Source organism: Hipposideros armiger, unplaced genomic scaffold, assembly GCF_001890085.2.
Source record: "Hipposideros armiger isolate ML-2016 unplaced genomic scaffold, ASM189008v1 scaffold_75, whole genome shotgun sequence".
In the NCBI taxonomy this organism is placed as follows: Eukaryota; Metazoa; Chordata; class Mammalia; order Chiroptera; family Hipposideridae; genus Hipposideros; species Hipposideros armiger.
In genome coordinates, this window is record NW_017731425.1 from 2,726,549 (window position 1) to 2,742,639 (window position 16,091).

At 48.0% G+C, this 16,091-nt stretch overlaps 2 protein-coding genes across 3 annotated transcripts in view; one reads left to right on the forward strand and one right to left on the reverse strand.

Moving 5' to 3' along the window:
• On the forward strand, positions 1–8,438 carry CUNH22orf31 (chromosome unknown C22orf31 homolog). Its single transcript, XM_019643226.1, has 3 exons — positions 1–311; positions 6,472–6,924; positions 7,863–8,438. The coding sequence occupies exons 2-3, from the start codon at positions 6,601–6,603 to the stop codon at positions 8,298–8,300; spliced, it is 762 nt and encodes a 253-aa protein (XP_019498771.1). The 5' UTR covers positions 1–311; positions 6,472–6,600; the 3' UTR covers positions 8,301–8,438.
• Positions 8,439–8,904: 466 nt separating this feature from the next.
• Positions 8,905–16,091, reverse strand: part of ZNRF3 (zinc and ring finger 3) — a 171,188-nt gene continuing 164,001 nt past the window's right edge. For both annotated transcript variants that reach the window (XM_019643234.1, XM_019643233.1), the window contains exons 8-9: positions 13,735–15,489; positions 8,905–12,360 (exon numbers count right to left, since the gene is read on the reverse strand). In XM_019643234.1, the coding sequence (XP_019498779.1) occupies positions 12,317–12,360; positions 13,735–15,489 (1,799 nt within the window). In that variant the 3' untranslated portion in view covers positions 8,905–12,316. The remainder of the gene's footprint in view (positions 12,361–13,734; positions 15,490–16,091) is intronic.

Genomic DNA, 16,091 nt, shown 5'->3' on the forward strand with positions numbered 1-16,091 from the left:
CCAGAACTGAGGCAAGAAGAATCTTGTTCAGTCATTGTTTTCACTGTCATTCCCGAGTTCAAGAATCCTCTGGGATCCTTATTGGAGCAGGAGGACACCCCTGCCCCCGTCCCCGCACCAAGGGACACCCAGTCCCTGGGGACACACCCTCCACATCCCACCTGGCGTCTCCCATTCTTGCTCACCCTCTTTTCTCCACCATTTTGCCCCCCACCCGCGCTTCCAAAACCTCTTCCTCCTGCAGGACCTGGGAACTCTGCACCTAGAAGGAGAATGAAATGAGAAGATGCAGGTGAAACCATCAGCACAAAGTAAGCACTCAGTAAAGGTGACCCTTCCTCCATTCAACAAATATTTAGTGAGGTAAAAGGGAAGGAAACTAGACTTTGGGTGGTGAGCACGCAATAGAGTAAACAGATACTGTATAATATTGTACACCTGAAATTTATGTCATTAGCCAATGTTACCTCAATAAATTTAATAATTAAAAAAAACAACCTAGTGAGAAACATGCCAAGAGCAGCAGGACAAGCTTACATTCTAATAGTGGGGATGAGCCAGTTAATCCACATGAAAATAACATCCATTTCAGAGAGCTAAAAGTACTACTAAGATAAGAAATGATGTTGACAGAATGATCTGTGGACTGTTTTAAATAGAGAGCTGGGGAAAGGTTTTAGCAAAGCAGGACATAGCTCTACAGTTTACAAGATTTTTTCGCATCCCATCCCAGTTTCAGAGGAGGACATAGGAAGGGGCAGGCAGGAGATTTTAAATAAGGTTTATTTGGCCAAGCCTGGGAATTCTTGCCTCATGATTCTAGCTTCAGCCTGTCCTGCCCCCCTGAAAGATGGGTACCAGCCCCCTCCCTTCATTTGGCTCTCCTAGCTTTGTGTGCAACCAGAATGGGCTATGTAATTCTCAGGGCCCAGTGAGAAATGAAAATGTGGGGATCTCTCGTTCAAAAAGATTAAGAATTTCAAGATGGTGACCACAGAGCATTAAAACAAGTGTGGGGCTGTTCTAAGCCCAGGGACCTGTGTCAGTACCCAGATTGCCCGCCCATGAAGCTGGCTTGTCCAACAGAACTCAGAAATAGCGTGCAAGCTCCTGCCCCCACTGGCTGCTATGAGAAACATCCCTCATGCCTTCCCCAGGCCTCCCTCCCCTCTTTTCCAGCTTAAAACTCAGCACAGGTGATGGAAACAGTGCACAGAGGCTAAAAATATAGCCTAGCCAGTCTAGGTCAGGGCACTTAATGGCTCAAGGTCTTTTGCTCAGTTATGTGGTCCTGGCCCTGGTGAGGAGCAGCCTGAGATATTCATTTCAATGCTTCACATGCCTCAGTCAGTTAGCAGCTTTATTTCATGGAAAGAGTGAGGACACTGACTGTAGCCCCTGGGCCTTCAGGAAGATGGTGTCTATCTGTTTACCTACTTGCACTCTGCAGTTGGGCCCTTTGATTCCTCTGAGGGCAGCAGGATTTGCCAAAAAGCTGGGAGATCTCAGCTGACAGAGTTTGAGTGATCCTGGTATCTTTGAAACTCCAGTTAGGGCGATTTCTGCTCCCAGGGCAGTCAGGTTATGAAACAAGCACAGGATGAGGAACCTGGTTATAATTATAAGCATGACAAACATTGATTGAGGACTTTACCAAACTCTAGGCAGGGCGCAGTGCTTGCCTCTCAGTAGCCCTGTGAAGGAGTCACCCATACCACCCCTCATACAGGGAGGTTAAATGGCTCACCCAAAGGTCACATAGTGGGTGGAGCTGGGCTTTAAACCCAGGCCATGAGACTCTAGGACTACACTCCCAATCACCATGGTGAATTGTCTTCTTGTCCTTATGGGGCTGTAGTGACAAATGCTTACTGAGTGGTCCAGGGCCAGGATTAGGGTGAAATGAGTGAGGCATTCACCTCAGGTGTGAAATTTAAGGGGGCCCCAAAAATTCAGTAATCAAAGAAATAAATATTATTGAATAAGTTTAAAAATATATTAAATATATTTAATAAGTAGTGGGTTTTTTGGGGTTTTTTACTTTTTTTAAATTGGGGAACAGTGTGTTTTTCCAGAACCCATTAGCTCCAAGTCAAGTCGTTGTTTTCAATTTAGTTGTGAAAGGCGCAGCTCACTGGCCGATTTGGAATCCCAACGGCAACCTTGATGTTACAAGCACTGTACTCTAACCAACTGAGTCAACTGGCCGCCCCAATAAATAGTGTTTTAATGCAATATATTAAAAAATCTAAATGAACGCTAAAAAATTCAAGATGAACAAAATATCAAAATTTTAAATAAAAACAGGATCTAGGTTCCTGATTTTCCGTTAGCCTCAGACTCAGCTCTGCGTGGTACTTTTACTGATCCTATCTCCCAGGTTTCCAGGCCAGGCAAATCGTGATGTAAAATTCAAGAGAAGTAGTAGTTTGCTTGTTCTGATGTGGGTGGAGGGAGAGAGAATTTGATAAGAACATAATGAGTTAGAGGTGTTTGTGGGACATCCAGTTGGCCACATCTGAGAACTCAGAGTCCGGTGAGAAGGGTGCGAAGGGCACCCTTATGTTACATATTTGGCCCATGATAGGTGCGTATTCTACACATGTGGTCTAAATCACTGGTCCTCAGAGTTTGCATCATGGTTCAGGAATCTTTTCAAATTCTCTCATCCAAAGTTTTTCTCTTCTTTCCTAAACAGTCTACATCACGAACCTCAGATATGTTCCCATATGAGTGTGGAAGTTTACTGCTTAGGTGTTAAAAGAAAAACATCTTCAACTAAATTCCACTAGAATTTGGGGCTGGGGTATGACGGGAAAAGACAAGAATTAATATAAATTGGCTCAATTTCTTCTTTATTGACTGATCCTCCAAAAAGAGAAGAGGAGCTAAGAGAAATTAAAGAGAAGAAAGTGTGTAGTAAAGGAAAAAAAGAAAGAAGAAACATTATAGGAGCTAAAAATACAGTGAGGAGAGCTTGGCTAAGCATCAAAGAAGGGCAGATGTGTTTCCAAATAGAAGTGGTGGTTTAGATATGTCAGGAAGCACAGCTCCAAATGATGGGTGGAAAATAAAAGTTATTTAGACTGAGCTCAGCAGAATAAAAAAGGTTCATTGGGTAATCAAACTGAGGAACAGGCCTTTTAACAATAAGGAAGCCCTACTTTTTTAACCCCAAGTTCATGAATCAAGTGCTAACACCAACAATGGAAACTCTTGCCATGGTTTCAAGACCCTGAACCAAAGAGAGCCTTTCCACCCCGACTTTGTAATTCTGAACAACCTTTGATGGAACAATCTCTATTGAAGATTAGTCAATTTCCTTAGCATATCCTCAGGGACCCACTTTCCTTTGTCTAACCAAGCATGGGATATTCTGGACAACTCCCACAACCAAGGGCAATGTACCTCCTATAAATACACTGCTTTTATTAAGGTGAAGAATCTGACAAATGTTTAGTGAAGATGGATCATGGGCAAAGAAATGTTGGGATGCACAGAGCAGAATCATTCTCCACTTTAAGAGGATCATTAGTTGGTCTCATAAACCAGATGAATGCACCTGAGGGACCCAAGACAAAGTTCATATCTAATGTTGGGTTATGTCACTCAGACCATGGGCAATAGGAACTCAATAAAAGGTCAGATGGGCAAATGGGCCACAGTATTAATAATGTTAATAAGAACATTATTTATTGAGTGCTTATTATGCACCAGGAGCCATGCCAAGTGCTTCATATGTATTGTCCCATTTCATCCTCACAGTGAGCCTGGAGTAGGCGCTACTACTATCCCCATCTCACAGATGAGAAAAATAGGGCTCAGAGATGTGAATTCACTTGCCCACGGAGAGATGAATCTGAGACGTCAACTCAGGCAGACTCACTCATGAGGTCCAGAGGAAGTCTTGTGACAAGAATAGGACAAGGATGGGCCCAGGTGCGGTAGGTGGATGGGTCGACCAGATGAGGAGCAAAGCATCACAGCGATAGCTTGGTGAGAGCACAGTAAGGGCAAGGGTGCTATAGATTTTGGTTGAGTCCAGCCTTTGTTGGTTACTAGCTTTGGGGCATGATTCTTGAGCGATTTGTGTCTCAGTTTCTTCATCTGTAAAGTAGGGATGGCAACAGTACCCAAACTCATAAGACTGTTGGTATCATTTTAGCAGATGGTGCTTGTAAAATGCCTAGAGCAGTGCCAGGCCTAAAGTAAGCATTTAATAAATACAGATTTTACTGACATAGGAGAAAGAGCAAAGGCCAAATTATGCTGGGTTAGCTCCAAGGATTGCGAGGGTTTCCTGTTGGGGTACAGTCAATTGAAATGAGTTACATTGAAAGGAGAGAAGGCAGAATTTGATGGAATTGAAGCGTATGTATCAGTTACCATCCATGTGAACAGCTCTGTGCTAGAAGAAGATGTAGAGTGTTCCTTGGAGCCATAGCAGTGTCACGTGGTCATTGAATAAAACGCCTAGGAAAGTAAATACAAGAGATGAGTGTTTGGAAGGAGGAGGTGTGGGAAGGCCAACCTCAAGATGTGGAAGGAGAGAGGATAAACAGAAGAGCTACTCCCAGGATGCCTTTCTTGCCCAACTTTTCCCTCCTGTACCTGTCATGCAGATTAAAGGCAGACAGTAGCCCCAAGATTCTGGTGCCACCTCTGCGGGATTCACTGGCTTTGAAAGGATGCTTGCCTGCCCAGTCTCCAGACGTTCGCAAACCCTTCCCAAAGACAAACCCTTTCCAACGCCCTGCTCTAAAACTGACCCACCTCTCTGGAGGTGAGGCCAGGGCTCACCGCTGAATGGGCCCCATTGTCCTCGCAAGCGTCTGTGGGTCCAGATGCCATCAGCCTGGAGGTGGTTCCACCACGGCCTGCAGTGCGGTCTGCCTGCAGACTTTGATTCACTCCAGGGACAACACTCGAAAAATCAAAACAGGCAACACATGCAATTCCAGGAACGCCTGCCAGGCACATACTCTGTTTTTCCATCATTTCGCTCTCCTTCCCCCTTGGGAGGGAGCCTCCTTTGGCATTTTGTGTATGAAAAAAATCAAAACCACCAACAGGACAAGCACCTGATAAGGAAGGAGCTAGGCAATGCCTAAGCGTTCCCAGGAAGAGGCGTCTTTGTTCTCGTTTCAAGCCCTTGACACTGCTAACAGCTCTAATTACTGCATTTGCCATGGGATGTAAACTAAAACCACATTCCAGAAACCATGTAGTCTCCTGGGGAGAGACACGCAGGGAGAGGTGCCCAGGGCTGCAGGAACGTGTTCTTTCATTTCTGGTCCCTAACCTTGGCAGCTATTCTGAGGATTTAACAGTACCTCCTTTATGTGCATGATGAAGGGCACTTTTGCACATGTAAGGATGCATCTCACCACCTGTATCCACAAAACTGGTCTGTGTATTTGACAACGTGGCATGCAAAGCGTGCTTCTTAAGAACATTAAAACCTTCAAAATCCACCCAAGCCATTTTGGGGGAAAGGAGGACTTCAGAAGTTCCTGGAAGTGCAACAAGTAGAACTTCTTCCAACATAATTTTAACTATAAAATCTGATGATGTAACACCCACCCACACCCACATCACAAACCAAAGTGACATCACAAATACTAGAGATAATAGTTCAAAACTGCCTGAATGTAAGCCAAAATCTAAAGCTGCAATTTGCCCATATGTGATGGAGGCAGAGAAAGACAGGTGACTAGAAATATTAAAACCAAACCAAACCAAACAAAAACAAAAGAGAAAAAAAGGAAAAGAAAATACATGTTGCTTCCCCCTACTAAGCTAGCTAAAATAAAATTTAAGGCAACTGAAATATGGTAAGGTGATTTTATTTTTTATAGATGACATTTCTTAGAAAGCCAGGTCTCTTTAAATATGTGACTTTAATCTAGCCAGATTGTTCCCTTGTTCTTGGCTGGTCCTGAGAAATGGAGGCCAGAGTCATTTACAATTGTGCTTTTGCCTGTATGGACCTCAAGAGTATAATTCCCTGTATAGCAGCTTGTTTTGGCTCATGGCAACCTCGTTAGAAAGTATTATCAGGGTGTGGCAGGACTTTACTTGCTGTCATTTCTGTGCGGTAGCATGGTTGAGAAGTGACTGCAGCTCCTATAGGAATCTTGAGTGATCCTGTCTGCCATCCCTTTCTTGTCACAGGGTTCCCTTAGCTTCCCAGCAGACAGGAATTACATTTGATTTCTTGTAAAGCACCCTGATCCCTCACTTCTGGCCCAAGCATGTTATGTTCTCTGAGAGCCTGAATATCACCGTGACCTTGGTACAAAAGTCTTTGGTGAGCAGGAGAGAGGATGTGTAGAAAGATTTCTAAGATGGATGTGGAAGGAAAGGTTTCTAAAAAGATGTTAAGACTTCACCTCCAAAGTAGACCTTCTGGTCTCTGTTTGAGAACTGGTCTTTTTTATTCCTTTTTTTTCTCTCTCCTTATAATTCTAGCATCCAATCTATGTGAGACGAGACCCTGGCATCCCCACTTATGGACTCCGACAGTCTATCTTACTGAACACCAGGCTTCAGGACTGCTATGTGGTCTCACCAATTCTCACCAACATCTGGACGGCTAGAATGTGTGCAAAGCAGAACATCAAGGCCCCAGCACCAGGGATCACCTCTTCTTGGGAAGTTGTAAAGAACCCATTAATTGCCAGTTCGTTCTCCTTGGTTAAGCTGGTGCTCAGGCGACAACTGAAGGATAAATGCTGCCCAGTACCATGCAAATTTGGAGAAGCAAAACATTCGAAGAGATTAAAGCCCAAGGAGGAGGATTCAGCAATGAAAGCTACCAGACGGGGCAGGATAAGAAACTCCAGCAGTTCCAAGAGCAGGCGGCCTGTGGGGCAGCGACCTGGCTCACCTCGGCGCAGGAGGCCTGCGGGAGGAATCAAGGAGGTAGATGATGGCGAGTGGTGGAGAAATTGTGATGAGGAGGGGTGAGGGAACTGTCAGCTAGAGAATACCTAATGGCTTAAGAGATTTATATGAAGGATAGCCTCAAGTTAAAGACAAGATTGCTGGTGGTGAAGGATGGGGGTGGGGGACAGCAGCATGACACAGTGGAGAGAGCAGCAGATCTGGGGGCCATATTATTTATACCCTGCCTAGTTCTAAAGGAGGATGAAGTGACTTTCATAAACAGACTAAAGGAACTCGACATGAAGGGAAAATAAGGGTGGGAAAGGCCAGGATATGGGTAGAGTGTGCAGGCACGCACACTGGAATATCAGAGGTGAGCCACAGCTAGCTATGAACGTCCACATGGAGAACTTGGCATCTAGAGGCCTGATGGGAGTCCAGTTCCATCACTCATGGTGGCCAGCAGAGCTCAGAATGCTCCCTGGAGATAGGCTGTCAGGTTCATATCCCAGCTTTGACTATAATTAAGGACAACGGTGGGCTTAGCCTCTTTCTGACTTGGTTTTTGTCATCTATAAAATAGGGGATAACAGCCCTTCCCTCATAGGGTTTCGTGAGGATTAAATGAGTTAATACATGCAAAGGGCTTTTGAACAGAGCCTGGCACAGAGTAAATGGCTTAGGATCCCGCATGGCATTCAATAGATGACAACTGTGGTTATTAACTTTCTAGCTGTGTGGCCTTGGGCAAACCAATTCCAATTTCCTTCCTTTTCAAGCTGTCTCCTGCTGACCTTACAGGGTTATGGGGAACGCATGCAGTGGTGTACATGAAGGAATTCAGTAAACTAGAACACGCTAGACAAATGTTGGTTATGGCTGTAACCAAGACTCTGGGACACAAATCCCAGATAATTATTCTGAGCTCCCTTCTCAAGTTTTAGCTTTGACTTCTCTGCTTTCTTCCTGGCTAGAGTAAAGAAAGTTCAAAGGAGAAAAAAGTAACAGGCCGCCAAGATCTTGAGAACAGATATGCCGAACATGTGGCAGCCACCCAAGTGCTACCCTGGGACATTGGGACAGCAGCCTGCAATGGCCAGGCATTGCTTCCTGAAGCCAGAAAGGGACCGCAGTTGTCAGACACCCTAACCATCCACGGTCTCCCCACGGAGGGTTACCGGGCTCTGTACCACGCGGTGGTCGAGCCCATGCTGTGGAATCCTTCAGGGGCCCCCAAGAGGTACAGCTTGGAGCTGGGCAAGGCCATCAAGCAAAAGCTCTGGGAGGCTCTGTGCAGCCAGGCTGCCGGCCCCAACGGTGCTCAGAAGGATCGGTTGCTGGACAGGAAGCAGTTGGAGGTCCATGAGGAGCCTGTGCCCAAGAAATGGCCCAAGTTAAAGAGGGAGAAATAGAAACAGGAACTCACGGGAATAGGATATTCTCTGCTAGATGACTCAAAAATAAACACCACTTTGCACCTTCCATGTAATCTCAGATTGCTTTACAAATTAGTAACTACCCTCTCCGGGAAACAAGACAAATGGGTACAAGATTCCTTTGAGACTGAGGGCGCCTCTCTAACTCACATTAGCAGGTAATTTCAAGGGCTAGATGCTTGGGGTTTTTTTTTTTTTTTCCCCTCCCTACAAGCCCCTTTCCCTTGGGGTTTGAGCATCTCCCCGCCTTCCAGGTAGGCAAAGTCCTGGCAGATGAAGCCAATGGTTTATATCCAGCCTATGTTCCCAGTTTTTAAAACGAGTCCTGCTAAGATCCACTACCATTTCCCTCACTCCCTAAACACAGGGCTGAGCTGAAAAGCTACCATCGCCTCAAGGACGTAACCCCACCACTCTCTATCGGATGCTCTCCCGTGACAGCATCTAAATCCCCAATAAGCTGAACTCTATGTTAACGAGAGAGGAAATTATATGGATGCTCCCAGGCTTCATGCAAACCTCTCCTCTGGGGAACTAGTGTAGACCTCTACCAAACAGAGCGATGACAACATATAACACGTACTTGATAAAATTGTATTTTTTTTTACAGTCATTTGTACAATTTGTTACAAAACCATAGAAGACTACAACTTGTTTTAAATCATTTTTGGTCGGCAAATATGTAAAATCTGTGTGCAATTAATCATGTATTTACAGGGCCTCATGTTAGTCATTTTCAATGATTATTCCAACAATGTCACACTCTCAACATAAGACATGGCTTAAGATAAATATATTAGTAAATAAATATTCTGAGAACATATTTCCATAAATGAAATGTGCTGCTATACATATACAGAATATACATAAGTTGTTTTCTAGCCTTTAAAACATTTTTTTTTAAATGGTAATGTTGGAGGAGCCCTTAGACCATTTTTATTACAAAATCTTTACAGCAAAGTCTTTACAAAATATCTTTTAAGTGCTCTGGGATAAATTTTTTAAAAAACATTTAAAAATAGTGCCTTGTTAGACCAACACAATAGAGTTTATATAAAGAATAGAAAAAGGCAGTTCTGTTTAAAAAATAATACTCTGGATTAGTCATTATTTTTTTAGACCTCATTTCAAAAGCATTAGTCCTGCATGAACTTCTGAGTAGAAACTAGCAGCACAAAAGGGAGCGTCTGAGCAGTGGGACAGCAGATGGGGCTTTAAAAAATGGCTTGGGTTCAGAGAGGGGGAAAGAGACTGAGAGTGAAAGCCAGCATACTGGGGCTGTGTCTGTAAAGAGGTACCTTGTTGATCAGAGCTCTGCCCCCCTCCCCCCAATTTTAACTGGTTCTAGCACTCTTCAGTTTACATGGCAGTCCTACATCGGGGCTGGGCCAGGGGACCACACCCAGTGGTCACACCCTGGCTTGAGGTGGGTGGGGGTGGATTCTCGATGGAAAATGCAATCTCCTGGCTTCCACAGCTATATGCCCCCCCACACCACTGAGGGGACACTGAAAAAGGTACTAGTCATCGTTATTGGGGTCTTACTTCACAGAAGACATTTCTTTTTATTTAAATGGTGAGGCAATAATATAGCTGGTTACTATATTCTGGTGACCTCCCTGTCTGATGAGCCAACACCAATTTAAGATAATGGCTAATAAAGTTTCAAAATTTCAGTTTTCTGTTTCTACCATCCTGTCAACTACAGACATTAAATGGGCTTCTTTTGTCCTCTGTAGTGATTGTTCTTTCAAATGAAAATCAGACACATTTATTTTAATAAGCCCTGTTGAGGCCACATTCTCTATCCATCTACTCGTTGCTTCAGGCTGCTGAGGAGTGATTTTCCAGCTAGGGCTAAAGAAAGCCACTTTGGGGGTATGGTTTCAGACAAGGAAGATAATATGCACTCCAAGGCATTAAAGACAAACAAAACCATAAACAAGTAAAAAAAAAATCTCAACAATGAGAAGCTGCTCCTTGCAGTACATGTTACAATCCAGACCCCCACCCGGCTTCCCCAAAGCCATGTAACGCAAGCTGTTGTCCTCAGCAGCTGCTGCTCCTGGCCTGAGAAATACAGGCGGCCCAGATCACATGTCAACAGCTTAGGCGCTTCTCACACCCTCGCCAACAGGTGTGCTGGGCACAGGCCCGGGGGTGGGGGGTGGGATGGGGGTGCGGGGGGAGGAGTGGCCCCCAAGGGACTGCACCTCAGAGGTTGGAGGACAAATCTCAACACAGGGAGTTCCTAAATGGCAAATGGCTCAATCATTTGACACTGGAATTTCCTGTCAAATCTTGGCTAGAAGTAAGTAAATTTCCTCATCACAGGCTGCGGTTTTTAAGAAAAAAGGATTCCGATGGCGTGAGGTTCTCACTCAGAAAGTTCTGGTCTGGACCCTGGGGCAACTTCCCCTGAGCCTCACTGCAGAGGACCATGCCTCCACCTATAAGGGGGCCAGCTCCCAGGGTTCCTATTTCGCAAACGAGCTTTTCTGGTGGCACCCAATATCTGCGGGGTAAATGAATAAAAGTGACCAGGAAAGTTAGTGAACATGGGGCGAATGTGATTAGTTTCTTCTAAGAAAAAATTTTAAGGACAAGAAATACATTGGACCAAAAGGGTGACAATCCCTGATGTGAAATACCTTTAAATAGATTCTCCCTTTTAAAATGGAAACATCTTTTAAAAAATGACTTGGGTTTTTAAATTCTCCCTCCCTCTTAAAAACAAAAAACAAAAAAACCAAAGGCTGGAAAAATATACAAAAACCTACCTACCCTTTGGGTCTAAACTATCTGATAGTCTCTTTCTCTGTCTCCTGGAGGATCAATACATAATAGTGCATTAGGTAGAAAGGATAGTAGACATTTGCAGGTGAGATGAGCAACTTCAGCCATGAGGCAGAGGGCTGAATAACCCTGAAGCAGTGCCTCAGTAGGGAAGTGAGACAGGAAACGTTATCATTCAAACCCAGCTTGGTGCAGACCCGATGGGGTACCAGCCATGCGCCTCCAGGAAGGCAGCCCAAGGACGCAGCAGCGCCCGTGTGCCTTCTGTTCTCAGTCCCATCAGATGCCAAGGCTGCAAACTACGTTCCTCCTAGGTGTTTGTCGCCGCATACCCCGTCAAACTATTTCTGCAGCCAGTTGTAGGAAGCCCAAGATCAGCACCAGGAACCCTGGCCTTTACCTTAGGACGATAACTCCTGGGGACAGACTGAGGACACTGGGCAGAATCATCCCTGTACCCCAGGGGCTTCCATAGCAATGGCTTGCCCTGGCCCCCTAGTGCTGCAGACCTTGCACCTATTCCTAGCTGTTTCCATCAGCTGCCTAAAGGTGTGGGCTGGAGAAGCATGGCTTCCGAGAAGGCCTGAAATTTTGTATGTTGGGATTTGCCACGAGAAAGAAAGAGGCAGCATTGCATTGTTCTTCAGAGTTTGTACCCATATCGACTAGCTTTACTTCAAGTTTCTGGTTCATTTTCTAAGGCAGGTGTAGCCCTGAGCTTTTTAAAGGCCTGAGCTCCCTTCAGGGGAGACAACAGTATCTACACATGATGTGGTTCAATTAATGCAGCAGTGATTTTTTTTTTTTCCAGCAAAAGTTGGCGGTTAGGGTTCTTTAAAATATATATTTAAATAACTTTTTACATTTACATATAATATCTTAAAAAACAAAGCCGAGAACTCAATCCCACACACCTCAGAACCCCAAGCACACACACTTTACAAAATAGAATAACATGTTATCAAAAGAGGCAAAGACTCAGAGAATTTTGTCTGTTGGTTTGTTAATGGGGGGGAGGTGGAGGTTGCCACAGAGGGCTCACATTTTGGGTTGAGAAGGAGGGCTCTCTTTATTACCACTTTTGTGTGTTTGTCAAAGCTAAAAAAAAAAAAAATTTTTTTTTTCTTTTTCTGAAGGAAGTCAGAGTTTGGCGTCTCCGTACAGTTCCCATTTCCACATAAGAGTTCCTTCTGGGCTCAGGCTCCTGTGCCACCGCTGTCTGCTGGGCGAGATGTCTGTCCTGGGAGAGAAAGAACAATCATCAGGGGAGGGAACCAGCACTGCAGGCTTCAGGCACAACGCACAGGGACCAGGCAAGGGACAAGGGTGTCTGTCCCAGCATGTGGCAGGCTCTCAGAAAGTGACAGGTCACAGCACTGGATGGACTGTGCACATGGCAAAGGGTTTAAGTAGAGCTCCTCATTCTGTGCCGAAAGTGCTGGCGCTTCCTGGAGAGCTGGCCTCCCTCATCTGGACGTGCAAAGCCTTCTGGAAGCCCTTCGGTAGCATGAAAACACAATGCACAGAAGCTGTACATCAGGCACGGGCAAGAACAGGGGAGCAGCCCCCATTCACAGAACTTACAGACCTCAAAACAAAGTGATTTCGGGGTGTGATAACCTGGGGAGGACACAGAGGGTGTGAGAGTAACCTGGGAGGTGCCTGGAGGGTGTCACTGAAGCCGAGATCTGAAGGAGGGAAGCAGCAGAGAGGTCTGGAGGCTGGCATGAGCTTGGCACATTAGAGGAACGGGATGCTGGCCACAGGGGCTAAATAAGTGAGCAAGGAGAGTGAAGCAGGTGGTCAGGGGCCAGATCACATAGAACGGGGTGAGGAGTTTACATTTTCAAAATTCTAAAGGTCGTGGCAAGTCATTGAAGGGTCTTCTAGTGTAAAGATATAGACTTACGTTCAAAAAAGACCACTCTGGCTCTGAAGTGGGATAGAAAGCAAGACTAGTGGCAGGGGATCAGTCAGTCAGAAGGCTTACTGCCTTCACCCTGGAGAGGGGGAAATGGGCCTAAGGGGACAGAGGCGGGACGCAGAGGGGATACATGTGGGATATACTTTGGATGTAGAACTTAACGCCGTGTTACGTAAAGGTACTGGACTGCACGCTATTATTGAGAAAAAATGTTTGTAAACTTTACAGCAATTGGATGATGTCTGCTGAATCTAGTCATAAAAATTCTGGGCTTGGATTTGCCATGTCTTTTGCTAAGTTTCATTTTCTAGGAAATCAATTTTTGCAGATGGTTGAGAAGCCCAGGACACTAGAGTGTGATGGGTAAGGCAGGCTCAGGGATGGTGTCTGCGCTTTTGGCCTGAGCATCTGGGTGGGGAGCCTTGGAGAAGGCAGGTGCAGAGGGAGGAATCTGGGAGCGCTGCTGCAAACCTGAGAGGCTGGGATACTTGTGTGGCATGTGGGGGGAGAGATCATGGAAGCAGAGGGCTCAATGGGTCTGGACCTCAGAAGAAGGGCTGGGTTGGAGAATAACACTTGTAGTCATCAGGTACAGAATTGTGTTTAAAGCCAAGGGCACAAAGGGAGTTGCTTAGAAAATGACTGTGGAGAAGAGGATCCCGACTATGGCCTACTGCCATCTGCTCTCACCTGCAGCCTCAGTGGCTGTGGTGTTAGACTCCTGAATGTCCTGGGAGGCACTGGGGAAGCCGGCCCTGGTGGCCCCAGCCTCGTCCAGAGGGCAGTCAGGAAGCAGTGGTGTCCTGGGCTGGCAGCACAGAACCCGCTCTTCTTCCTGGGCTCCCCCCAGATCCCTGTGGGGTCGCAGGACGTCGGGGCCCAGCGTCCTACCCCAAGGGCCGAGGCCATGGGTCCCTTGGCAGTCTGAGGGCAGGCCCAAGTCACAGTCCACATCCTCGGGAATGATGGGGATGCGCTGGCTCAAGTCCCAGGCCCCCGGGGGGCAGCTGGGAGGGGGCTCCTGGGCCAGCGTGTACTGCACGCTGACAGAGCAGTCCTCAGTGTAGCAGCCGCCGCCCCCGCCGCCGCCTTGGGCCACCTGCTTCTCTTCATAGAAGCAGCAGGGCAGGCCCTCATATTTCGCCCCATCTGTCCTAGGCAAATGGTCTGGGTGAAGGCCATACAGGCCCTGGGAGCTGCCCAGCTGTGACTCCCCGCCTGTGGGGCCACAGCCCTCACAGAGGGGGGCGCCCAGGAACAAGGTGCTACCCCCAGCCGCTCCCACGCTGGGTTCCAGTGAGGAGGGCTGGGGCTCGCAGCAGCAGGCACACGACGCCCCCTCATGGCCCCCCTTCCAGGTCCTCCTGAGGTCTGGGGCGGCCCCAGGAGAGGCCTCGAGCCCCACTTCTGAGGTAGAGCTGTTGGGCCCCCTGTGCTCCAGGGAAGAGTTGCTGCTGTAGTTCATCTCCAGGCTGCAGGTGGACAACTGGTCCCCCAAGGGAGAGGCAGGGCCGGGCCAAGGCTCCCCACGCCCAGCACCTTGACTATGGGCTGCTGGGAGCTCCTCAGGTGGAGGGGAACCCTCGAGGCGCACGACAGGCCCCCGGCCTGAGCTGCCTGAGCCCCCAACATCACTGGTGCGACAGGGGCTCCGGCTGCGGTAGATGAAGGGGTCATAGTCGCTGCTGAGGGAGCTACGGAAGGTGGAGCAGCTCCCGTACACACCCTGGTTGCTGACCTCAGTGCAGTCCACCACCGAGTCACTGGAGGAACAGTGGCACTGGCCCGAGCTGCTGCTGCTGCTGCTGCTGTCGCTGCCTGGGCAATCGGCCAGGTAGCCGCTGCACACCGAGCGATGGCCGTGGTAGCAGCTGAAGCTGGACGTGCTGCCGCTCTCCAGGTGGGAGGGCGGGGCCATGCGCACCGCTGTGGGGAAGAGCAGGCTGCCACTGCCATTCTGGGGAAAGGCACGGGTAGGGCCCCTGGCAGTGAGGCCGGGCGGGGCCTGACCTTCCTGCTCGGGGTAGCTGAGGCCTTGGAAGTAGTAGTGTTGGTACATGGTCTCATACTGGGAGAAGCAAGCTGCCTTGGAGAAGCTGCGGCCGCTAAACTTGGGCCTCCGGAAGGGGTGGGCTGGTGAGTAGGCCCGGTGCTCCAGGCTGCAGCGGTGCGGGGCGAGGGTGTGGTCCAGGTGCAGGGGCGGGTAGCCGCGGATGTAGGCGGGAGTCTGTGGCGCATAGAGGCTCTGCTCCCCGTGCCGGTCCACAGTCAGCAGCGTGACGGGGTTGCCGTGGGAGTCCATACTTGTCCTCGTAGGGTAGGCTGGGATGGCGTTGGTCCTGTGCACGCGGCCGGGGTAGTGCACCGGCAAGATCACCCTCTGCTGCCGGCCGCGTGCGAGGTTGCTGGTCTCCACGCACACGGTGCTTGGGTTGCCCTTTTGCTCTGGGGGGAGGCAGAGGAAACAAAGTCAGAAGGGCTGAGCGCACGGTGGTAGGGGCTAGAGGGATAGATAAATACGGGCAAAGACTGAAACAGCAGGGTTGGCTACATGCCGAGGTGCCCAGTCTCGCAACCCTGGCTCACCGTCTAAGCTGTCACCGAACTTGACCACGCTGGCAGAGGCTGACCTGCGTCTCCATCTAAAAGGTGGTCACTGCTGTAAAAGCATCTCCTACCTCCTCGCTGCTCTGCCCGACAAAGGCACCAGATGAGTTTGCAGAGAGCAACAGGGCTACCAAGATAAAAGGTGTTTTCCCTCTTGGGAAAACAACTACCTGGAGTGCACCATGTGTTCCGGCCCCCTCATCCAATACCAGTGATACAGGAGCAGCATCACAACCCTGACACCTCACACTCACTGTCTCTCGTGGCCTGGGAACAACCCCATAGTGGCAGGCATGGGTAAACATCATTACTGTCATTCTTGCTAAAGAGATTGTGGGCCTGAGGCTTGGTGAGGCCAGATGCCTTACTCAGGGTAATTCTTCATGCCAGGCTCTCCTAAGGATTTGGAGGCCTGGTGACCTCCAAAACCCAAGGCCCCA